The 25,418-nt window shown below is 54.6% G+C and overlaps 1 protein-coding gene across 1 annotated transcript in view; it reads left to right on the top strand.

The window, feature by feature from the left end:
- The window catches only part of SLC6A17 (solute carrier family 6 member 17), a 50,458-nt gene extending 25,040 nt beyond the window's left edge, over nucleotides 1-25,418 (top strand). The window contains exons 5-12 of the mRNA XM_047872049.1: nucleotides 166-347; nucleotides 2,032-2,142; nucleotides 17,517-17,758; nucleotides 18,032-18,224; nucleotides 20,074-20,266; nucleotides 20,769-20,928; nucleotides 22,548-22,710; nucleotides 23,193-25,418. Of these exons, the coding sequence (XP_047728005.1) occupies nucleotides 166-347; nucleotides 2,032-2,142; nucleotides 17,517-17,758; nucleotides 18,032-18,224; nucleotides 20,074-20,266; nucleotides 20,769-20,928; nucleotides 22,548-22,710; nucleotides 23,193-23,561 (1,613 nt within the window). The 3' untranslated portion in view covers nucleotides 23,562-25,418. The remainder of the gene's footprint in view (nucleotides 1-165; nucleotides 348-2,031; nucleotides 2,143-17,516; nucleotides 17,759-18,031; nucleotides 18,225-20,073; nucleotides 20,267-20,768; nucleotides 20,929-22,547; nucleotides 22,711-23,192) is intronic.

Below are 25,418 nucleotides of genomic sequence, written 5' to 3'. Positions count from 1 at the left end.
GCTTCAGGGTCTGCCAGATCCTGGCTAGCCCAGAACGAGCACAGTCCCTCCCTGCTCCCCACACTCAGCTGGCCCCTCGCCCACTGCTGCCCTCGTTGGGGGTCAGGCAGAGGAGGGGGACCCAGAGCCCCGACTGAGGCACTGTGGCCTTTGCTGCTGTTTCAGTGGTGGAGGCAGAGTGTGAAAAGAGCTCAGCCACCACCTACTTCTGGTACCGAGAGGCCTTGGACATCTCCAATTCCATCTCGGAGAGCGGGGGCCTCAACTGGAAGATGACCCTGTGCCTCCTGGTGGCCTGGAGCATCGTGGGCATGGCTGTGGTCAAGGGCATCCAGTCCTCCGGGAAGGTGAGTCAGGAAGGGACTCGGGGCGGGGGGTAGAAGAGCATGGAAGGCAGGGGTCTGAGGACACTGGGATATGCTATGCAGGGTCTGTTGGGTGGGCTTGGCCTCTGAGTGGCTCAGGATGATGACACAGCTCCCCCCCCTGCCATGGAGGCGACGGGAGTGTCACTGCTGGATTATTGCCCACCAGGAGGGGGTTGGAGTGGGCTTGTGGAAAATCGTTGCTTTGAACGCTAGCCGCCTCTGTGCTCAGATAACTCAGGCCTGCTCTGCAGACTTGAAAGGAAAAAAAAGCTGGGAGTGCTGACCCAGGGACATTCGTCTACATCCTAACCCTTAAGGTTCCCAAGCAAAAGCCCTAGAAGCATCTGCTCTGAGCACTTTTTGGTAAAACTCAGCAGCTCGCCCTGTGGAAACGAAAGGGCTCTTTGAGCAGGTGCATGATGTGAGTACAGGCACCTTGGGGCCTCGAGGACGGCTCTCCGTGGCTCTCTCGAGGTGCAGTCCAGCCAGCCCCACACACCTTCTCCCAGGAGCTCAGACCCCTTTCAAGTAAGGGCCCTTTCTTCTTTGGCATGTACGGTATTCATGGACTGTCGGGGCCGCAAAGGACATTAGGGACCCCGTGGCCTAATCCATTCATTCTACAGATGAGTGAACTGAGGTCCAGAGCGGGGAAGGCACCTCAGCTGCGATCAGGCGGCCAGTGCATCCCAGAGCTGGAACTAGAGCCTTGGCCATCTGTCTGAGGCTCCAGGTGTTATAATGGACTCAAGAGTAAGGAAGTTGAGCCTTGGAAAAGTAGAGTGTTCTCCACCTCTTCCCTCTCCAAAGGCCACAAAAGTAGCTGAGACTTCGTGGCACTTATCAGGCACTGCCACATGTCTGACTGCTTTGGGTCCACAACACTCTTATGAGTTAGGAAGCATTACACCCATTTTATAGATGAGGAAATGGAGGCACACAGAGGTTAAGTGAATCGCTCGAGGTCACATGGTTGACAATGGTAGAGCCAGGATCAGGACTCAGGTGGTCTGGCTCTGGACACACCCGCTCTTTACCTCCAACACCATCCTGCCCAAACGACCCTCTTGATTTGTTTCAGCGCAGCAATCATTCCGTGAGCATCTCCTTTGTGTGAGGCTCTCTGCCAGGCACGTGGGGAATCTAGAAGTGTGCAAAAAATGCACATGCTAGAAAACAGCACACAATTTATGGTCATAAGAGGCAGGACCTTTTCTGATTTTTTGCTTGGGAGCCATGTCTGTAACCTCCGGGAAGGCTTCTGTCAAAGGAGTTCCAAGGACACAGGAGATCCTTAGGGGGTCCCCTGGAGTCAAGGATAGAAAAGCAGGCAGGAGACATGAAAACAGGAGGAGGGGAGAGGAGACGGTTCCTCACCCCCGTGGTGGCCCTTGGGGGTGGGGAGGCCACAGACCCAGCCCTACCAGCTCTTGAAAGGAGGAAACTGGCCCCAGGCACAGCCGCGCCGACTCCAGCTTGTCTGTGCTCCTGCCTTGGCTCGAGGCCAGATGTGGGGTGGGTTTGGCCCTGTGCCCAGGGGTCCCAGGGCTGCACTTTCTTCTGCCATCAGAGGAGGGCTCCTGTGCCCCAGCTGTGAGCAGGGAGGGGGGTGCCAGCTGCGGGAGGCATTCTGCCCCACAGCGGGTCCCTGTCTTCTCTGCAGGTGATGTATTTCAGCTCCCTCTTCCCCTATGTGGTGCTGGCCTGCTTCCTGGTCCGGGGGCTGCTGCTGCGAGGGGCTGTCGATGGCATCCTACACATGTTCACCCCCAAGGTAAGGGTCTGGGAGACACTGACCATGCCACTGAGCCCTGCCGGCTTCGTGCAGTTTGGCACTCACTGAGGACCTGTTACGTGTCAGGCATAGTCACGGGCCCCGGTTCCAACAAGAGGGACATCACGTCAATTTGGGTGAAATCAGGAGAAGCTTCAGGGAACGGATGACCCGGAAGCAGATCCGATTTCAGCGAGTGGCAGTAGGACATTGCAGTGAAGGGAACCGCATGAGCAATTGAAGGAAAGCACTGGGCATGCTTGAGGCAAAGGTGGGACGTCAGGTGGGACTGGGGCAGGGGGGCAGGGAGCAGTGGCAGGCTCCGTCAGGTCAGCGCATCTGTGACAGCAGGAGCCAAGAAGATGCCTAAGAAAAGAGATCTCCCCCACCGGGAATCACAGCTTGTACCCAAATCAGGGGAACGGTGTCACTGTTTAACTCAAGATAATAGGCCGTGTGGGTAGCGATTTTACCCTGACCAAATCCATCCATATCTTCTCTCCTTTAATCCTCCCCATAGCCCAGTGGGGGACCACTGTGCACATGTCACAGGGCACTAGCAGGGCAGTAGACATCCCGAATGTGTACACACGGGTTTCTTAATGGTGGTCTTTGCCCACCATGTGGCCTTGCCTCTCTGTTCCCCTTCAGACCACTGGCCACAGCTGGCAGAGCCAGTCCCCTGAGGAATAAGGGGATTTCAAATGCAGATTGGGATGTCCTTCAAGGTGCCCAAGCAATGTACGTTAGTAACTCCAGCTGGCAAGGCTGGGGAGGTCCACCTCCAAATGCCAGCTGATCAGTGAGCACCCAGCTCGTGGGTGAGACTCCAGTCTGTAGGCATGGGTCAGAACTCCACCGTGTTGAGCCCCTAACACTGCCATGGCACACACGTGCCCACACACACCAGGGCTCACACAGTTCATACAGATGAGACTGGGAGAAGAACCCAGATCTGGTGGGGATTGAGATCCCCATTCCCTCCCAGCTCTGCCCTGCAGCTGGGAACAGCCCCTGATGTTTGGAGGGTGGCAATGGGCAGGATACACACGGCTCTATATTCATCAGAGAGGGACTAAATTGGCCCCCAGCATTCTTAGCGGTAACATCTGAGGTTTCTATGTGAACAACCACAGAGGTCCTCTTTAGGAAGAGCTTAGCAAACCTCCTGAGGCAGGAGTGTGCCTCCCGAGCCACGTGGCTGGCATAAGGTTGTTGTGAACATGGGATGTCTGACAAAGAAGACAATAATGTGAATCTGGTTTCTTTGGGAGGGAAATGGCCGTGAGAAGAAAGCCAACAGTTTCTATGAATTACTTCAACTGTATTTTAGAATGATGATCTGTCCAACGTTTTCACTTGAATCTTTTAGTTATACTTTATTGAACCTTATGAGGAAACTGTATACTCTGGAGATGTTCATAAATGGGGAGATTCACACAGGTGTCCGATGGGCCCCTGGGTGGGACCCATGTTGAGAGAGCCCAGTATGGAACAGATTCATGAGATGGGCTTCTGGTCCCAGCATACACAGTACCGCTCTCCATTTGATTCAGATGCTTTTTAAAACATCCTTTTTATTTATTTTGAGAGAGATAGAGAGAGCAAGTGGGGGAGGGGCAGAGAGAGAGGGAGACAGGATCCCAGGCAGGCCCTGGGCTGATGGGGGGCTCGAACTCACGCACCGCGAGATCATGACTTGAGCCAAAATCAAGAGTCGGATGCTTAACCAACCGAGCCACTGAGGCGCCCCTAAAACACCTTTTTAATTATGAAATATCTCAGGCATGTAACCACACATATATAATATAATAAACATTTTTAAGAGATCAAAATTACAGAGGCCATAAAAAATGCCCGTATAGCTTGACCTGATCCCATTTCTTTCCTCCCCTAAAGAAAACCACTATCCGGAATTTAGGCTTCATCCCCCTAGTACATTTTTTAAAACTCGTAATACATATTCGTGTGTGCATAAACAACGTATAGCATTTGTGCGTACTTTTAAACTTTACGTAAGTGGCATCGTATTTTATGCAACTTCCTGTGACTTGCCTCAGCTTTTATTTTTGTCCCATACTGTTATTTGAGGTTTATTTATAGTGCTGTTTGTAGTTTTGGTGTCTCCATCTCCCCTGGTGGACAGTATTCCACCATAGCACGGAACTTTATTTGTTCATTCTCTAGTTGATGATCACTTCTGTTGTTTCCAGCTTTCACTATTGCTAGTAACACTACAGTAAACATTATCACACAGGTCTTCATGTGCACAGTTTTTTTCTAGGGTGTCTAGAAAAAATTCAGGAGTAAAATTGCCATCCCAAAGGATATGCATACCTTCAGTTTTACTAGATGGTGGCCAAATTGCTCTCCAAAGTGGTGGCAACAGGGCACCTGGGTGGCTCAAGTCAGTTAAGCATCCACTTTCAGCTCAGGTCATGGTCTCACAGTTCATGGGTTCGAGCCCCGTATTGGGCTCTGTGCTGACAGCTCAGAGCTTAGAGCCTGCTTCAGATTCTGTGTCTCCCTCTCCCTCTCCCTCTCTCTCTGTCCTTCTCCTGCTCATGCTCTCTCTCTCTCTCTCTCTCTCTCTGCCTCTCAAAAATGAATAAACATTACAAAAACAGCAGCAAAGTGGTGGCAACGGTCGACACTCCCACCAGTTGTAGACAAGAGTCCTTGTTGCTCCACGTTTGTTAGACCTCAATTTTTGCCAATCAGATGGATGCGAGATGGTTGATGTGTACTTTGCATAACAGAGGACATTCCTCTCCAAAACCTTTTGCTGGATGTTCAGGAAATGGCGTGATGTCATGTTAGCATGTATATGGGCCAGAGTCTCCGTGAAGTGCAGTTTAAAGTAACCTGGAGGAGCCAGGTTACCAAGACCCAGCAGGTGTGGTGCCTGGCCCATCTAGCTCTTGTGACTTTCAGTCTGGAAAGAGCCTGCAAGTTCATCTTGAGATCTTGCTCACTGAGCAGTTCTTTGGGGCAGCTCCCACTCTTGACCTTGGACGGATGTGTTGAATGGGGAAGGGGAGACCTAAGGGCCTCAAAGGCCAAACTCTTCCATCAAGGATGCCCTTCACAGCCTGTGCTGCAGGTAAGGCCAGCAACGACGGCTGGGTGAGGGTGGACAGTTGTTCGACTGTCCATATGTGGCAGACCACTGTTGCAGAGCTGTGACTGTTCCAGGACAGGATCGGTGAGATGGGGAACCCTGAAACCATTTCAAGTCCTTGACCTAGAGCAGTGTTATAGAATGCTGGGGTCCTTGCACACAGCTTCCCAGGCTGTGCGCTGCTCCATTTAGACCGACCACCGTGCGAATGACATCTCCAGGGGTCATGCCATTTCGTAGCCATGGCAGAGTCCAAGAAGAGTTTTGGCCAGGGCATCTCAGAATCCACTCGAAAAGAGCACAGGCTGTCTGTGGATATGCTGAAAGTCCTCTTCTGAAGTCTTCCAATACCAGAAAGGATCCAAGCCATAGGATCTGGACTTTCAGTCCATGCCCCCAAGCAGTCACTGGACGTATGGCAAATGCAGTGTGGCCAGGATACCGTGATGACCCTCTAGCATTTTTGATGGGACAGTCATTCATGTTGACGGCTAGTTAACTTCTTGGATTCCTTGGGCAACATCTCTCCTGATTACTTTCTTTCCATTCAGTGAAAAACCCAAGTCAGCGTGGCGTGCCACACAGTTCACCATGTGACTTGCTCAACACAAAGTGGTAGATTGTGGTAGACTTACCACCAAAACTTGCGGAAAGTGTTTCTCAAAATCATAACTATTCGTGTCCTTTGACCCAGCAATTCCACTTCCAGTTATTTGCCCTGAAGATATATTCCCTCAAAACAAAAATGACCTGTGAACCATACTGGCCATTGTAGTACGTGTTTTAGTGGCCAAAGGTGGAAAACAATCCAAATGACTGTCATTAATTTATCCCTTCAGTCCTCAAAGGTTCGCTGAGTGCCTGTTAGGTTCTGGACTCTGTGGTGGGTCCTGGGATCCAGTGGTGAACCAAGCAGACGAACTTCCTAGCCCTCATGGGAATAATAAGATAATAGAAGATTAAGGACGTGCTGGGTGGTGTTGCTAAGGAGAAAAATAAAGCAGAGAAAGGAGGAGTAGGGACGCCGGGGAGAGGGGTTGCTTCAGGTAGTGTTCAAGGAAGGCCTTCCTGAGAAAGCGGTCTTTGAGTGAAGAGGGGAGGTGGGAAGCAGGCTGTGTGGATATCTGAACGTAGCGCATTCCATTCCGGAGAGAACAATAAATGAAAAGGCCTCGAGGTTTGGAAGTGTTTGGCATCCAATTCAAGGAGGCTAAATGAGTCCGGAATGGGAGGGGAGAGAAGTAGGACATGCGGTCAAGGGGGCAGTGGGGAGCCAGAGCACGAGTGTGTTATGAGCCAAGTAGGCCTTTGGTGTCTACTCTTGGTGAAATGGGAGCCACTGGAGGTGCCGAGCAAAGTAGCAACGTGATCTGACTTCCATCTTCGAAAGACCCCTCTGGCTGCCGTAGACAATCTGAGGGAGCAAGGGTGGAACAGAACGACCTGCCAGAGGGCTCCATCCAGGTGAATCCAAGTTCTAGAATTCCTCCAGGTGAGAGGAGACTGTGATTTCAGCCCAGGTGATGGCAATAGGAGTGATGAGAAGTGGTCAGATTCAGGACATATTCGGGAAGCAGGGTCACACGATTTGTTGTGGAATTGGATGTGAGGGCTGAGAGAGGGACAGTGGTCAATTGGGGGATGACTCCACGGTCTTTGGCCTGAGCGACTAGAAGCACGGAGTTGAATTCATGGAGATGAGGGCAGACGGTGAGGAGAGCAGACTGGTGGGGAACATCAAGACTACTGTTTTGGACACAGCAGGTCTAAAATGTCTAGTAGATATCCAAGCGGAGATACTGAGTAGGCAGTCGGACAGCTGAGTCTGCAGGCCAAGCAGAGATATAAACTTGGGAATCAGAGACTTCAAAGCTGTGGACTAGTGACGGTCGCCTGGAGAGTGAACACTGAGAAGAGGACTGAGCAGTGAGCACCAGGGCCCAGCATTTAGAGGTTGGGGGAAGGGTAGCCAATGTGGGAGGAGAAAGAGGAGGAGGAGGAGGGGAGGGAGACATGGATACATCAATCCCAGAGGCAAAGCAGAGAAACGTCTTTAAGGAGGGAATGATCTGCCATGTCCAAAGTTGCTGAGGTCAGGCAGGCGGTGAGGACTGGGAAATGAGCAGTGCACCTGGCATCAGGGGGGTCCCTGGAGAGAAAGAGAGTGCGCGCGCGTGCACACACACACACACACACACACACATGAGCCAGTGGGGGAGGGGCAGAGAGAGAGGGAGAGAGAGTCCCCAGCAGGGTCCTCGCTGTCCGCGCAGAGCCCGATGCGGGGCTCAACCTCATAAACCGTGAGATCATGACCTGAGCCGAAACCAAGAGTCGAACGCTCCACCGACTGAGCCACCCAGGTGCAAACCCAGGCGTTTTACTATAAAAAAAAAAAAAAGCAGAGAAATGAGAAATGGGTGGAAACTGGAGATATCCATGGGATCGAGGGTGTTATTTCAGAACTCGGTACTATGATGACAGAACTCCATCATACGCCGCTGGTGGGAATGTGGAATGGAGCAGCCGCTTTGGCAAACAGCCTGGCAGCATCTCCAAAGGTTAGACAGAGTTAGCGTATGAGCCAGCAATTCCACTCCCAGGCGCGTTTCCAAGAGAGCTAAAAACATGTTCACACAAAAACTTGTACACAAATGTTCATCGCAGCATCCTTCACAAGAGCCAAAAGGTAGAAACAGCTCAGATGTCTGTCAACTGACGAATGGAAGAATCGAGAGTCGTGTGTTTGTACGAGGGTGACTTCTTAGGCCATAAAGGGGAATGAAGTACTAACAGGTGCCACGACATTGCACGAACCTCTTTGGTCTTTGGTCTTTGGTCTTTGGTCACCAAAGACCACATGTTGTGTGATTCCGTTTACGTGAAATGGCCAGAATAGGCAAATCTGTAGAGACAGAAAGCAGATTAGTGGTTCCTTAGGGCTGGGTTTGTGAGGAGGCTGGGGAGAAAAGGGGAGTGACTGTTAATGAGGATGGGCTTTCTTTTCGGGGTGATGAAGAAGTTCGAAAATTGTGGCAATGGGGGCACAACTCTGTGATGTGCTAAATACCATTAAACTTTATGCTTTTAAAATGTTTATTTTTGAGAGAGAGAGAGTGGGCATGTGGGAGGGGCAGAGAGAGAGAGACAGAGGGTCTGAAGTGGGCTCTGTGCTGACAGCAGAGAGGCCCATGCAGGGCTCGAACTCAAGACTCATGAACCACGAGATCATGGCCTGAGCGGAAGTCATACACTTAACCTGCTGAGCCGCCTAGGTGCCCCAAATGGTACACTTAAAAAAAAAAACAACCAAGAGTGGGAAATCAATGCTTTTGGGTGGAGGGGGACCAGAGTCCTTGAGTGAGCAGGGAGGTGGGGCCCAGCGCCCACGTGGAGGAGTTGGTCTTATCGGGGAGGAACAGGAGGCAAGGGCCAGCCGGCGGGCACAGGGGCTGGCAGCTGAGAAGCTGTGGTGAGGAGCTCCTCATTGTGAGAGCTCTCTCTTCCCATCGTGTCATTTTCTTCTGTGAAGGAGGAAGCAAGGGCCTCAGTTGAGAGTCCGAATGGCGGAGCGTGGTGGACGCCTAAGGAGGAGCGAGTGTGAGGTGACCGTGCAGGAGACAGGGAGTGTGGGCAGCACGGAGCACAGGCTGGCGGTCAGGGGGCACACGAGTGTGCGGTGAAGCCAGCCAGCATGGCGTGGCTAACGCTTCTCCAGTCCCAAGCTGGACAGTTCCCCCTAGTTTAACACCTCTGAAAGCACGCTATTTCCCACAGTTGGAGGGATACTGAGAACAATCATGTGTTTTACAGTGGACGATGCTTACGTGTGCCAGGCACCGTTACGTGCACCTGACGTACAGTCACTCATTGAAGCTCATAATAACCCTCAGGGCAGGTGTTATTTTAGCCAGTTTGCAGGGGGCGGGGGAGGTACTGATGCACAGAGAGGTTACATAACTCATCAAAGGTCCCAAGGTGCGCCTTGCGTGATTTCTCCAGCTATGCCTAGCGGCTTGGGGGCAGGCCCAGAGTCGGTGGAAGGTTGGTTGGACTTCACCAGGGTCAGGAGGTGATAACAAGGGATGACCATGGGGAGAGGCGGCAGGGGAGTTAAGAGGGTAGCAAGGGAGCAACCAAATGATGGACCATCAACCAAGCCAATGAAGAAGGGAAGTTATGCTACAAACAGGATGGGGGTGGTGAAGGGCAGATAGTCCCAGTATGGGTGAAGAATTTTAGGAGTCAAGATACTAGAAGGAGTGAGCTGGGAAGACAGTGCTCTGGGGTTCAGGGTCCTTGACTTTGAGGTCCGAGGTGGCGCACCGCTCTTAGATATGACAGGGGCTATGGCACAATCCTAGGAGTGGGGTGAAGGACGATCTCAGTGGAAGGGAGGAGCTGAAGGGACCCAGAAATATGATAGCTGTAGAGCTGGACAGAGACAGTGTACTTGGAATAGCGACAACGACCTGGAGGAACAGGGAGCCCGCTCTCCGCCTCCAGGCCCGATGGCAGCCTGGGCGTGTAAGAGGACAGCCTCTACTCGAGAGGGCTGCAGGGGAGGCCTCCGGATCGGGCCCACCCTCGACCAATCAGACTCCAGCCAACAGACTGAAAAATCAGGATCCCCAGGTGTGGTATCCAGGCAGTAGGAGCTCTTGAAAGCTCCCAGTGATTCTGATGTGTGGCCAGGCTGGAGAACCACCGAGTCGGAGCAAGAAGGCATGGGGGAGGGGGGCATCCAGGGAAGGCTTGTGGAGATGGGGGAGTGGGAGTGACAGACTGTGAGTTCCAGGGGCCGGCGGCAGGGTGCAGGCAGTTAGGGAGGGGCAGGGCGTGAGTCAGAGCAGGGGACAGACCCAGCCATCCTGAGATGAAGTCCGGATGAAGGACAACCCAGGAGTCGTGGGAACCTTGCAGCAGCCGAGGTAAACGGGGCCCTGGGACCGAGGGACCAGGCCCAGTGGTCCCTTAGGCACACTGTGGGAACAAGGCTGAGAGTGGGCAGGGGCTGAGGGGGGCAGCTTGCCAGAAGCCCCAGAACTCTGTGGGTTCCTAACTCAGCACGACGAGGAAGTGTCAGACTGGGGGCAGGAATACACACACACGCAGATATATATGTTGGGGTGTGTGTGTGTGTGTGTGTGTTACTGATATACACATAAAATGTCACTGGAAGAGCACGCAAGAATACGAACTGTCTGGATACGGGGTGGGGTAAAGGAGCCCTTACAGTGCCCTTTTGTGCCTTTTGAGTTTTAAACCATGTGTCATCGGTTGAGATGAGAGCACACGGTCTTCCGGGACAGGGGCCCGGCACAGCCTCAGCTACGTGCAGCTTTGGGCATCTGCCTCTCGCTTCACCGCGTCTGGGGTCTAGACACATGAGCAGTCTTCACCAGTGAGCCAGACTGGCCCAGGGTCAAGGGTACGTGTTAACCCTTAGAGAAGTGGGGTCCTGGGAGGCACTCAGGGCCCAGGGGCAGAGATCAGTGGTAGAGCTCCTTGACCTCCACAAGCAGAGGAGGGCTTCTGGGCAGGATGACCAGGGCAAGCCAGCCTTGGGCGGGCTCCGGAGCCAGACAGTCTGGTTCCCGGCTCGTCACTCAATGGTCGGAGGGCAAGATCCCTGTGGGAACTTACTCCGTTTACTCGGCTGCGAGATGGGGCAAACCATGGTGGCTTCCCCACAGCCTTGTCGGGAGAGCACGGGGGACCTGCTTCCGGTGCGCAGAGAGCGCATGGTAAGCCTTAGCGATTATTCTCTCCCTCGTGAAGGTGACACTGTTCTTGGGCGCTGGGAACCCGGCGCTCCAGTGCCATCTGGTGTCTCGTGGCCCCAGCTGGCTGTTGCACCGGCAGGTGCCCAGCAGGGCTGAGGAGCAAAGGTGTGTGTGCTCCAGTCACGCACCAGGTCAGGCCAGGCACTCAGGGGCTGCTTGTGGATTCCAAAAGCATCTTGGTGCCGCTGAGTCAAATGCGTGAAACACCTCGCTCTCCGCGTGAGGAAGTGACTCAGCCCTCGTGCCAAGGAAATGGCAGGAAGCTCTTGCCGTATTTTAGGGCAGGCACCCCAAGGACGGCGCGAGCCTTGTCTTTTCGTAGGGAGAGCCCATTCCCCACCTCTCCTCTTGCGGTCACATCCTGATGTTTGGCAAGGACATTGGGCTTCCTGAGGTCTGGCCGCGGGTTCATCCTCTGTAGACCCCATGATCGGGGCCTTGTTGGAATTATGCACCAGCACCCCAGGAATCCTGATAGAGCCCCTTTAAATTCAAGGAACAACAGGCTTTCCTGTTGTTCTGAACAGTCCTGAAGGTGCCTGCCTCACTTTACTGCCAGGTGAACATTGGGCATCTGGTCATCTCCATCAGCAAGAGAGCCCCTCCAAGCTGCAGGCTGGAGGGGTGTCCAGGGGCTGCTCACACAGGGCACGTGTGTCCTCAAAGGTCAAGCTTTGGCACAGACTATTTCCTGGGACCTCATTAATATCAGATTTGGAGCCACCAATTTTCTTCAAGATAATCTAGGGATGGGGAATGGGGCAAGAGGAGGTGAGATTGGCCATATGTTGGTAAATTGTTGAAACTGAGTGATGGGTACCTGGGGGCTCATTATATTTTCCTCTCCACCTTTTGTACCTTTTACAATCAATGTGCCATAATTTTTAAAAATTAGAAAAGAACAGCAAATAGATACAGTCTTAAAAACATAAACAAAATTCTTGTTCCCATCCCAGATCGTTGCATATAAGACTTGCCTACCCTGTCCTTGGAGAGTCTGTCCCCCAAGTTACAGGGTCAGCTCTGATGGTGCAGTTTGGGATTATGGTGGTCTCCCTAGGGTGTGGCTGCCTCCATTTATGGAACTTGGCCCTGAAAGTGGCTGGGCCTAGGAATTTACCCATTTTGAGGCTTAGAGAGTGATGAAAATCCTGACAATGACATGTGTTTGGACCTCACAGATGGTCCAGACCCTTTTGTAAAAACTTTGGTAATAACTGATGTAGATGAAAACTGAAAGAATCACCAGAAGAGGAGGAGGAGGAGGAGGAGGGAGGAGGGAGGAGGGAGAGAAGGAAGAAGGAGGGTGGGGATGGGGGAGGGGGAGGAAAAAAGCAAGAGAGAAGAAAAGGAAAGGAAGCCAGCATTAAAATAGCCACGTTTGAGAAAGCAGAGGTTTAAAGCCCTAAGGATCTTCTTGTCCTAGAAGCCTGATCCTAGCACAGAAAGGCCGGTACAATTTCACAGCGCCTGGTGTGGTCCCTCCCGCGCAGTTCACCTTGAGGAAGCAGCCTTGTCCGTCTCTCTCTCTCTTGCTCCCAACGCTTTCCTTCTCTCCTGTGTGTCAGACACTGCTTACACAGTGGACAGGAGATGGGCTCCACCCCTAAGAAACACAGAGTGTTGAACAGAAGGCAGATATCTAAACCTGGAATGCAGGTATTGACTGGAGCTACAAGAGCCCGAGGGCTGTGGCTAGCTCTGCCAGAGGCATCAGGAAAAGCTTCAAAGAGGAGGTGATATTTATGCTGGCCTTTAAGAAAGAAGTAGGAGTTTCACCGGTGTGTGAGTAAGAGGAGCGGAATTCCAGGCAGAGGGAACAGCCTGGGCAAAGGCCAGAGGTATGAGACTGCGGGGCTTTGGAAGAGTTAGTTCGCTGCATTCGGAGTGGAAAAGAGTGGAAAAAGGTTTTTCAGCACACAGTGGGGAACCATCAAAGATTTTTCAGCATGCAAGGGGGACGGCCAGGGCGGTGTCCATCTCAACCTACCCTCTGTCACAAAATCTGGTGCTTCTTCCTGGCGGGAACTCACCAGACCGCCCAGAGCCCTGCCATTGTGTCTAGGTTCCTAGCCTGAGGGAAGTGCCCAGTTTCCAGCTGATTGGTAGAACTGTCATGAATGATCATTGGCGAGCGTCAGTGAATGCCAGCATACCTCCCAGGCATAAGTAATCCCCCACCCATTTCTAGAACTTTCTGGGAGGATCTTTTAAAAACCCACCCAGGAGAGGGGAGGTACAAAGGTCCTTGCCCCGTCGGGACAACGATTGTTTTGTTCTCCTGTTTAAAATAATCTTCAAATTTCCATGCAGGCCTCTGTCTCCTTACTCACAATGCCAAAATCCAAATAGCCCTGAAAAACAAAAGTTGTTTTTTCTTTCTCCCGGAACTCAGTTGGCGGCAAAATGACCTGAACAGATGTGAAGCTATTTATAGTCATTATTGATTCACTTGGTGTGAATTTTCATATTCTGCTACAGAAATACCAATGCGTTTGATTACAGGGTGCTGCCCCAGACCCTGCTGGGGGATTATGTAATTATGTGGCATATGCACCATATTACCTTTCTAAAATAAAGTTAGGAAGAAGAGCCCGAGTTCCAAAACCAGTCTGGCCTTGGGGCTTTTAGGTAGGGAAACGTGGGCCTGTCCTACTTTTTGTAAAGACGACATTGCAAACACAGTGAACCCTCGACAATGTGGGATAACCCGGCTCCATTTCTCCGTGCTCCACTGTGACCGATTTAAACCTCTTCCACCTGTCTGAACGTGCCGGCTTCACCCCTAACAGGTGAGTCAGCCTTCTGCGTTACGGGGTGAACAGAGCCACCAAGACAGAAACCCCCTCAGAGACAGACGCGGAACATACAAACCCACCCTGCAGCTGCCCTGTCCTGTTCTCTTGTCCTGCTCCCTCCGTGAGTAGCTCCAGGGTTCCCTGTGGAAGACAGCCCCCCTCCCCTCTAGATCCCCTGTCCTCCATCGGCCTTTACATATCAAGTCACTGCATTAAAGACAAACACATGGGACGCCTGGGTGGCTCAGTCAGTTGAGTGTCCAACTTCGGCTCAGGTCATGATCTCATGGTTCATGGCTTTGAGCCCCGTGTTGGGCTCTGGGCTGACAGCTCAGAGCCTGGAGCCTGCTTCGGATTCTTTGTCTCCCTCTCTGTCTGCCCCTCCCCCACTCGCAGTCTGTCTCTCTCTCTCTCTCTCTCTCTCTCTCTCAAAAATTAAAATTAAAATTAAAAAAGCAAAAACAAGATACCAAATAAAAAAGCCACACTTCCTTGATGGCCCGAACCTGCCACGTTTCTCCTCCCGTTCCAGGGCTAGCTTCTCCAAGGAGTAGATTATCTGCTTTGCCTTCGTTTCTTCCCCTCTGCTTCTCACTTTTCCTGGCATCTACGTGACTCTGGCCACATCGCTTCCCGAACAGCTCTGACGGAGCCCACCCATGACCTGCTCACCGTAGCATATCATGCCTCAGTCCCCCTCCAGCCAGGCTTGTGTCCTGTGACCTCTGGAGCCAGCCCTCTCTTGTGCTTCCTCCTGTCTGGGCTGCTGCACCTCCCTCTCTGCTGCATTGAACTTGGAGATGTTGCCCCGGCCCCTGGCTTGCCTCTTCTCCCCACCCCGGTGAGCCCTTCAGTTCCTTCCTGCACACCTACACCTCACGAGTTACATCTCTGGCTCAGGCTCTCTTCTCTGGGCTCCAGGCTCACTTGTCTGCCCGCCCACTTGACATCTCCTCTCGCCTATCGTAAAGACACATTAAACTCAGCATTTCTACAGCTGACATCTCGATCGGCACCGTTCCAACCCCATCAAGACCTGCCCCTTCTCCTCGGTGTCCATCTCTACCCTCTCAGGCACGCAGGCCAGAAGCATGGCTGTCACCTTGGCATCTGACTCTCCAGCATCCCCCCACCTCCAGTCCAGAGCGAAGGTCGACTTGGTTTTTCCTGCTGAAATCTCTCCACCCTGACCCTAGGCAAGGCCATCATTACCCTGCCTGGACCCCAGAGGTGCTTCCTAACAGGGCTGCCTCATTGGCTCTGGTTTCTGTTAGAAATGCACATCTGATCACTTTTTTCCCCCCGGATTAAGTGCATTCTTGGGAGCCCTGTAAGACCTTTGATCTGACTCCTCTGCCCCCCAGCCTCACCTGTACCTCTCGCGCCTCATCCTTGCTGCTTCAGGCAGCCTGGCCTCTTTCTGTTTACACGCCCTCCTCTGTCCTGCCTTGCCTCGGGGCCTCGGCCGACGCTGTTCCCTCTGTCCGAATGCTCTTCCCTGCCCTCTTAACTTCGCTTTCTACCTCTCAGATGTCAGTTCGAGGATCCCTTCCTCAGGGGAAGCTATCCCTGGCCTCCTGACTGGCTCAACCCCCCGCTTCCCCCCACCCAGTATTGGGTCCTGGCCTTCACAGCCCTTGTCACCTTTGCAACTTAACATCTGTTTGTGGGGTCATTTGACAATTAGAATATCAGCTCCACAGGAGCTGGGACCTTGCCTGCTCTTACTCTCTGTGGGTCCCCACACCTAGCCCCGGCCTGACCCCCAGTAGGTGTTCCGTGTTTGATGGATGAGTGGCTGCGTGTCATATTCACAGGGAGGCTACAACACGTTACTATTGAGTGTGCGGAGACAGGGAGGGGATGGGGAAGGTGTCCCCTTCTCATGGAAGTCGGGTACTGTTAGCTCCTTAAAGCCTGGGTTCTGGGTTTTCTTGGTGGACCAAAGATGACTTTATTTTGTGCAAGGAGAGGGGACCTTAATCTCCCCCAGAACACACATACTCGCCAGCCAGGCCTCCCTTTGTGCACTGACCCTGAAGACTCTACCACCGTGGTCCTCCTCTTCCTCCCCAGCCTGGGGCGAGGCTGGGGTGAGCCTGGAGGCGCCTCTCCCAGCCCTCCAAGCTTGCCAGCATCTTCTCAGCCAGTGGGGTGACTCCAGGCGCTCAGCTATGCCTAGGGAGCTGCTGAGGTGGCGGGAAGATGGGCCTCCATCCTGGGCGTTAGGGCTGTAAGGTAGCACTGGGCGGAGCCTCAAGTCCAAGGCCTCAGTATACACACGGGGAGTGGACTTGGCCACAGGCACACAGCGAGGGGCGGCCAGGACAGGACCAGTTCGGGCTTGTGCCTGCAGGGAGAGCAAACTCTCTAGAACCTCCTTGCCTCCTCGGTCACTTGGGTCGACCTCAGCAGCACAGGCGCAGGAGGATATGGTCTGGGAAGGGGGGGTGCTAGGAGGGTGTCAGGGGCCAGCATCAGAGCATCTGTACTCGAGTCACTCGGAGCGAGTAATTTTCACCTTGGGGTGTCTGTTCACTCTTTCAAAATGTGAACAGTAATTCCTTCCCTCCACCAAAAAAACCACAAAAAAACAAAAAACCTGTCCTGACCAAGTCAGAGGCACTTTGTCAGGATTAACTTGTTATTTATGTGCCAGGCATTACTTGTTGCTGCACATCTGATCCTCACAACTGCCGTGGGAGGGATACTCTATTATTGTTCCCATTGTTCAGATGAGAAAACTGAGGCTCATAAAACAGGCACTGTCATTTTTCTAACCCTTCTAAGCTATTTAAGGATGGGCGTCAGGTTTAGGCCTGGGTCCATCTAACTCTACAGCCCCGTGCTGGGTCCAAGCCACGGTCCCTGTCGTGAGGGACAAACAGTAAAAGGAAAATGGCTACGAAAAGCACTTTGGGAATTGCCCCATACCCTCTACAGGCTGTTGTGGTGCAGGGTTCCATCAGGTCTGAAGGCAGATGGAAGGTCAGGAAGGGGGTTTCCCCTCTCTAGGAAGTGTCTGTGCTTCAAGTTGGTTGGGTGGGAGGGGGGAAGGGTCTTTCTGTGACCTAGAACATGTAGAAGTGCAAGAATGAACATGGGGCCCTTATTTTTTTCCTGGGAAAAGAAGATCAGGTGGGCAGGAGGGAGGAGCTGGTGTCCTTTTTCATGGTTTGAAGTGGAGAAGGTATCGGGGAAATACTCGTGTTCTCAGTTCTCTAGTGCTGTTGTGCAGGTTGTACACTGCACAACTCAAAGAGGCACCATTCACACTATAGTCCAAGTGAATGGCCCTCCCTCGAGCTGTGCACCACACATCATACCTAATGGCCCTGAAGATATTCCTCAGCATAATAGCCCCATGGTTAGCAAAGGTGGCAGTTCAAATGAACTGAGAAGTTACTAAGTAAGCACACAGCATTTATTTTATCTCACTTAAGCCTCACAACAATCCTCTGAAGTTAATGCTCTTGTTATCTGTGTTATACACGTGGGCATCTGAAGTTCAGAGGGGTCAGGGGAAAACCCAAGGTCACCCAACCACAGCTTTCCCACCATGCCATGCGGCCTCTGAACTCTGGTGAGGGTGAGGAAGGGGCCGAGGTGGGAGCGCCACTGTGCGTGAATAAAACCATCATCTGTGTGTCTCTCGTCCTCCCCCGACAGCTGGACAAGATGCTGGACCCCCAGGTGTGGCGGGAGGCAGCCACACAGGTCTTCTTCGCCCTGGGGCTGGGCTTCGGGGGTGTCATCGCCTTCTCCAGCTACAACAAGCAAGATAACAACTGTCACTTCGATGCTGCACTGGTGTCCTTCATTAACTTCTTCACCTCGGTGCTGGCCACCCTCGTGGTGTTTGCCGTGCTGGGCTTCAAGGCCAACATCATGAACGAGAAGTGTGTGGTCGAGTAGGTGGCATCTTGGCTGCTGTCCCTTCTTCTCCCTGTCCACCTTACCCAGGCGGGGCAGGTGGGTTACGGAGGCAGAGTCCCCATCCGCCCCGGGCTGATGGCTGGACATCAGAGGACCTCTCTCCGGCCCCGGCCCTGGATCCCAGGGATGGGTTCAGAGATGTCTCTGTCAATGGCCCGTGTGGGCTCCTGCCTGGGTGTCTGGGAGGGGCCTCAGGGACCGTGCCCACTCCTGCCTCTTTACCTGGCCCTCCCCTTTTTGTGCTGCAGGAATGCCGAGAAAATCCTGGGGTACCTCCACACCAATGTCCTGAGCCGGGACCTCATCCCTCCACACGTCAACTTCTCGCACCTGACTGCCAAGGACTACACGGAGATGTACAAAGTCATCATGGCCGTGAAGGAGGACCACTTCTCAGCTCTGGGCCTCGACCCCTGCCTCCTGGAGGACGAGCTGGACAAGGTGTGAGGCAGGCTGCCCTTCCTGGGGTGGGCAGGAAGGCATACGTGGGAGTGTGGGACCCAGAGACAGGCCAGGGGTGGCTGGAGCCTGGATGCAGGCCTCAGAAGGCCGCCAGGGACTCATTTGCTTGCTTGATAAACCAGGACCCACGATGTGTCCAGGGAGGGAGAGAGGAAAGCTTTCAGCCAAACCTTTGGCACGAGGCACACACACACGTCCCAGAGATCACAGGAATCGTGCGGAATGACTTTCAGATGCGTTGCACAGGCTTCCTGCACGTGGGTCACGGTCATACATGATGTACTTGCAACAGGGCTTTGTACACGGCTCACAGAAAAGAAGCGCTTCCATTACTGAGTGCGCTCTGCTGTCTGTCCCCTCTGGCCCTCACGACAGTGCTGTGAGTGGAGTATTAATACGGCCTCCTATTTTGCAGCTGTGTAGCCTGTAAATTGGGAGCTTGCTCCAGGTCTCACAGCTAGTAAGGGGAGCCAGGGTTCAAGTCCCCATGTTCTGAGTCGCCCCTTGATGCTTCGGTTCCCTCCCCCGGCTGTCCCCACTCACTGCAGCTCCCACTGCCGCAATGACCCTTAGTCCCTGGGACAGAGCAGGTGACTACCCCTCCCTCCTTAATGCTCAGGCCCAAGTTTGGTCGCCTTGCTTCTATTCCCACTTGCACAGCTGGAAACTTTCAAAGGGACTGTTCTGTTAGTAGGGGTAACAGGATAGAGACATGCCCACAGGGTCTTGGGACCCAGCTGGTGCCAAGATTTCCATGGGGCAGAGCCAGCTCCCTTCAGCCCAGGCCAACTCTGCCCTCTTTATGAAGCTAGGGAAGATGAGCTTTCCTTGTCCTGATGCCTGAGCTCGATGTGAAGTCCTCTGCATGCTGCTGGCACTATACTAATGCCAAGGGAGCCGTGTCCTGTACCCTCTGCCTCTTTCCATGTGATCGAGAGCAAACGATCCAGTCTGGTTTCTGCCCCCAGGTGACTGGCAGCACAAAGGGCCCCTCCCTTCCGTGAGATCCCGCCCCATTTTCCTGGGCATGGCCCGGTCCTCTGAATAAAACTAGGATTGGAGCCAGGTTTTTTTCCTTATACGATCCGTCGTCGATAACATCCAAGTGACAAGAATTATACACTCACGCAGTTGGGGGAGGTGTTTCCCCACGATCACGGGTCCCTACGGGACAGCGTAGAAGTGATGTCCGTGGGCAGTGTGTGGTCACTTGCCCCATGAGCAGGGGCCCAGGCATGGGTGCAGTGGCTCTCCACCTTGGCTACCCATTGGAGTCCCCTGGGGGCTTAATAAAACCCACATACCCAGCTTTTAGCGCCAGACCAATCAAATGATCATTTCCGGGGGGGGGGGGAGGGGGTGGGGGGCGGGGAGTACTCAGGCGTTGGTGTTTTAAAGGCTCCGGTGTAGTTCCATTAGGCACTGGAGGCTGGGCCCACTACCTTAAAGTCTGGAGCTCAGAACGGGGCGCTCCCAAAGTTGTGGCTAGAGCCATCAGGGAAGACTTCTTAGAGGAGGAGGGTCTCAGGCTGGGCTAAATATGAGCATCTTCATCTAGATCACCTGGGATCCCTAGACAGCTCATAGCTCCCAGATCCCACAGGTGAACTTCTTGAAACGGTACCTTGCTCCCTGGGGGAGGGGGGGCTGCTGATGCTCACTCAAGTTTGAGACCCGCTGGCCAAAGACGAGATTTAGGTGGGGGCAGGGATTCCTGTGAAGGAGGGAATCGTTATTCTTAAAGCTGCAGGGGCAGAGATGAGGAAGCAAGGGGCTCCCAGGAGTGGTGTGGGCTTCGCTGAGCCCTCGCCCTCCACCCCGTCCTCAGTCCGTACAGGGCACAGGGCTGGCCTTCATCGCCTTCACTGAGGCCATGACGCACTTCCCGGCCTCCCCGTTCTGGTCTGTCATGTTCTTCCTGATGCTCATCAACCTGGGTCTGGGCAGCATGATTGGGACCATGGCCGGCATCACCACGCCCATCATCGACACCTTCAAGGTGCCCAAGGAGATGTTCACAGGTAACTCTTCCCGGCAGCGCCCCGGCCCCGGCCCTGTGGGCTGCCCTCAGGGGCGACCATTGTGCCTCTGACTTTAGGAAGACTCCATACTGAGAAGGCTCCCTGCTGCCCCCCAGGATGCAGTTGGGGCCTGGCTTACCACCCAGAGGAGAGCACTCAAGAGCCAGGAGAGGGCTGTTGGGGAATCTGTGCCAAACCCGAGCTGGAGGATGGCCTCTTTCTTGGGTCACGTGGCCCTCTCTCTGAGGGCCTGCTGAACCCCCCTTGGGGGGTGCCCTCCCTCCACGTTGGCCTTGCGCCCTGCTCTGCCTCCGCCACTCCCAGCCCTGGGCCACTCCTCTCCTGGTAGAGTGGGAGCTCAGAAGCTCAGCATCTGGATCCCTCCCTTGAAGGCCTTCAGGGAGGAGGGGTGGGAAGGGAGGGGCCTGGGTGCCCCCCAAGACCCCTGGGCCCCGCCCACCCTGCACCTGTGCCCCCACACCGGCCTCCCGGCTCTCTGTAGTGGGCTGCTGTGTCTTTGCATTCTTCGTGGGGCTGTTGTTCGTCCAGCGCTCCGGAAACTACTTTGTCACCATGTTTGACGACTACTCTGCCACCCTGCCGCTCACCGTCATCGTCATCCTTGAGAACATTGCTGTGGCCTGGATCTATGGAACCAAGAAGTAAGGGGGGGGGGAGGGACATGGGGAAGGTGTGGGACAGGAGGAGGGGTCTGTCCTATTATGACCTCCTGGAGAGTGCCATGTCCCCAGGGCTGCTTCTGAGTGGGCTAGGAGATCACAGAGTCAGAATGTTAACACTCAAAGTGCCCTTAGAGATCTGGGACTCAGAGGGAGGACGTGACTCCCCAAGGCCACTTGGCTGGTAAGAGGCAGAGCCGGGCTGAGGGCGTGAGTCTCCTGGGTTCAGGTCCTGGCATCACCCTAAACTGCCTTAAATTACTGTAGCCCCTTACCTGAGTACCAGCTCTTCAGACTTCTGTTAAGCTTGTTAAGCACTTAGCAGCTGTACAAGAGCCCCCCCCTGCCCTCAGAGAGAACTGTAGGACTTCAGCAGCCCGACTCAGTGTTGGGGTGAGCAATCTGGGGGTGCGAGATGAGGTGCGGTTGGGGACCTGTCTGGGGGGTGAGGTAAGGGAATTCAGCAGTAAGGAAGCAGTGGGGCTCGTGGCCCGAGCCCACGGCAGAGCCACATCCACCGTCAGCCCCCCAGCCTCATTCCTTGTTTAACAAATCTGTGGGCCTGGGGAGCCCCAGGACCGGGCCCCTCCCACTCTGTCCACAAGGCCAGAGCCTCCGCTCATGTCTGGACCTGGTCTTGGAATCAGGCTCTGTCACGGTCCTGCTACAGCCATCTTCTTCCTACAAGAGCGCAGGCAGGGACGTGGGGTAAGACAGGAACAGCCGTGGGAGCCGGGGCTGGAAGAGGCTGCTCCTGCAGAAGAGGCTTCTGCAGTCAGGTGAAGCCCCAGAATATTATTCTCAAGTGGATAAGATAAAATATGTAAGATACAGGAAATGAATGAAGTTGAAAACTAGGAAAGTGCTGTTGAAAATCGGATACAGTGACGCACAGGTACCTTATTTTTACTGCATGAAGTTACACGACCTAGCTATGGCAATCATCGTGAGATAGCGGTGGACATAAATGGCATTTGTAGGCGGCTTCGATTGTAACGTGATGGGAAGGTGTCTGTGATGTAATGATTTGGTGACAAAGTCTCAGGTACTGCCAATTCCGCTGTGGTGGCTTGCATTTACGACAGTAAGAAATGCAAGATTGCACTTAGGTGTTATTGAAGTAGAAATGATGTTTTTTTCATGACATTCATGTACACAGCCTGACGGCTATTGTAATTCTACCCACAGACCCAGGCGTTAGAACCCCTCAAGTCAGGGCCCCTGGACGCTAGAGAAGCGCCCTTCACCTCTCTTCCAGCAGGGGGCGTGTGGAGCCAGACCAGTGTGAGTGGGGTGGGGTGCAAGGCGCACACAGAAGTCCTGCGGCGCCTGTCCAGCTGCCCAGGCATGTCCCGTGAACAGCAGCAAATCCCTGGATGGGGTGAGCTGTTAGGTATTCAGGGGAGGTCAGCAGAGGGCACCAGAGCCTGCGCAGAGGCCAGCTGGGCCACTGAATAATAAACTGGGAGCGCTGGATGTGAAGAATGGAAGAGCCTGGGAGGGAGGGACTGGTCAGTGAAGGCTTCCTGGAGGAGGCAGTTGTGGGGGAATACGCAGGCGCGGTGGGGGTGTCGAAGCTGGGCTTTCTGTGCACCTGGCAGGTTCATGCAGGAGCTGACAGAGATGCTGGGCTTCCGGCCCTATCGCTTCTATTTCTACATGTGGAAGTTCGTGTCTCCACTGTGCATGGCTGTGCTCACCACGGCGAGCATCATCCAGCTGGGGGTCACACCCCCCGGGTACAGCGCCTGGATCAAGGAGGAGGTGAGGGGGGACCTGAAACCCCAGGGTCACTGGCATCTCCCCAGGCAATAGAGATAAACCCTTCTAGGGGAGCTGCTGTGTGCCAGGCCCCTCCAGGGCCTTTGCACACCTGATCTGTAATCTTTACAATGGCCCAGAGAGAGAGGTGGCATTACCCCTAGAGCACAAAGGGGGAGACTGAGGGTCGGAAAGTTTGGTGCACCTGTCCAGTCTTCCCAACCCGTGTTCTCTGTCCGTGTCTGTAGAGCAGAATTACCCATCCACTTTCCAGATGTAGAAACCGAGACCCAGGGGAGCTCGGGCCCTTAACCAAGGCGACCAGCCAACTCGAGTAGCCACCCCGATTCCTTCCATCTCTGCTGGCACCTGGCCAGGATGGCGCGTGGGGATGGGAGAGGGCAGGAGGAGTCAGGCCTGGAGGTCCCGGGAGGGTGAGGTGGTCACAGCGTCGGACAGCAGCCCTCGCCCCCGTCCACCCCTAGGCTGCGGAACGCTACCTGTACTTCCCTAACTGGGCCATGGCGCTCCTGATCACCCTCATCGTCGTGGCGACCTTGCCCATCCCCGTGGTGTTCATCCTCCGGCACTTCCACCTGCTCTCTGATGGCTCCAACACCCTCTCCGTGTCCTACAAGAAGGGCCGCATGATGAAGGACATCTCCAACCTGGAGGAGAACGATGAGACCCGCTTCATCCTCAGCAAGGTGCCCAGCGAGGCGCCCTCCCCCATGCCCACTCACCGCTCCTACCTGGGGCCCGGCAGCACGTCGCCCCTGGAGACCAGTGGCAACCCCAATGGACGCTATGGGAGCAGCTACCTCCTGGCCAGCACCCCCGAGTCGGAGCTGTGACCACCGCCCCACCCTGCCCTGCCCACCTCTCCCCCGACACCCATCCAGCCTGCTCGTCCCGGCCTGGCCTCGCTTCCTAGGCTAGGCCCTCTGCCCACGGAGAGGGGGGGTGCCCTCCCTCATCCCCCACCCCAGTCCCGGCCAGCTCCTCCCTAGACCTGAGCAGGGGCCAGGAGAAACTCTGTCCCCAGTGCAGGCTCCCAGCCCATCTCACCTCCTGAGATCCGCTCACCAAATTGCAGCTGATTAACGAGAACAATCCAGAAGTCCGGATTCCCAGCACAGTGGAGACTGCAAGTGGCCACTGTAGGGGTCACTCTCCCTACCCGCTCCCTGTAACCTGGCACCTGTTGTTCTTAGGTCCTGGGCATCCCTCCGTGCCACCAGGTGGTGGTGAGAGGCTCGGCGTCGGGTAGGACGGGGTGTGGGGCAGCCCAGAGGCTGATGAATTCAAGGTTGGGGACAGGACGATTGTGTCAGGACTCAGGGCTCAGACCTGGGACGGAATCTTGTGGAAGTCCCCAGGTTCTGTCTTGTGGGCTGGGCACGGGGGCCCTTGGCCTGGGCTCTAGGTGGAATCTCCATGTTCCTGACCCTGCCTGGGGCAGCGTGTGTCCTGCGTCCTGCCTGGGAGGGTGACAACTGTCCGGAACCCTTGCCCGCCTCCATGAGGGCTTAGCCGGCCCTCTCCGTCCCCACCCTGGAGCCCACAGTCCTGGCCTGTGCCTCTTTCCTCTAGAGAGGAGGGGACAGTACACAGAGAGGTTTCCAGAGCACACTTGATGGTTCACAGCACAATTCAGATGGTTTGGAGCACAATTGCGAAGCACACTCCCTCTCTCACCCGGGGGCCCAACTTTCTCACTAGCGGCAGCTTCTCCCCTGGAATGGGGGTCCCTGGAGTTCAGGGGCTCGTACCCAGCAAACCTCATCCCTAGGGAAAGACGGATAACTTCACTGCCCCTTTGGGCTGCCACTCACTCTCCTTGTTCGAGCACAACCAGCGCCGTGTGCATGTCATGTGTGAATATCTCGGGAACCTTCCCCAAGCCGCCCGGCCCGTGACAGGGAGGGCACGGGCAGTGCTGTGGGCACCGGGGTTGCCCAGGAGAAGGGCCGGGTCTCTGTCCTGGGGCCCAGCCCCCGCCGCATCCCCACCCACCCCTACCTGAGGCCTCCCCCAGAAGAGGGCTGCCCTCGGAGTGCAGGCTGGGAGGACTGGAGTCTGGCTGGAGAATAATGTCTGCAGAGCGCTGGATGGGCTCGCGGAAGGATGGTCGCGTGGATGCACAGGCATGGATGGATGGAAGGCAGGCAGCCTGGCGGGGATGGCAGAACTCCAATTGTGAGAGCTGAGGTACACGGGGCAGCAGCGGGCCACAGTGCTAGGCCCGGGCACCTTCACGCAACGTCCCGAGTCACTCCCGTGTTCTCAGCGCTGGGAGGGACAGGCCACGCCCAGGGTTCCCTCCTTCATCACCTAGCACCATGGTCCCCCCCACCAACTTGCCAAGGGGTCCCTCCCCCCGCATCTGCTCCCATTTCCAGCCCTCTGGCCACACCTGTCCTTTCTCAGTGTGAGGGGGGGAAGGAGACCCACATGTCCCCGAAGACATGAGCTTTTGGGGCACAGCATCCCGCCTCAGGCACCTCACCAACACCTCCTACCTGGCCCCATGCCCAATCCCAGCAGACTTAGCAACAGGAAAAGCAAGGCCCCAGGAGAGACACTCTACTATATATACTCCTCTATATATTCTATTTCTATTGTATATTCAATCTGTACATGTGGGTGTAAATGCTGTTAAATGACAAACCCAATATTATACTGTGGCTGGTGGACTATTTTCATCCTCA

This window comes from Prionailurus viverrinus, chromosome C1, assembly GCF_022837055.1.
Source record: "Prionailurus viverrinus isolate Anna chromosome C1, UM_Priviv_1.0, whole genome shotgun sequence".
Classification (NCBI taxonomy): domain Eukaryota; kingdom Metazoa; phylum Chordata; class Mammalia; order Carnivora; family Felidae; genus Prionailurus; species Prionailurus viverrinus.
The sequence above is the reverse complement of the archived record's forward strand: the minus strand, read 5'-3'. Positions and strand labels throughout refer to the sequence as shown.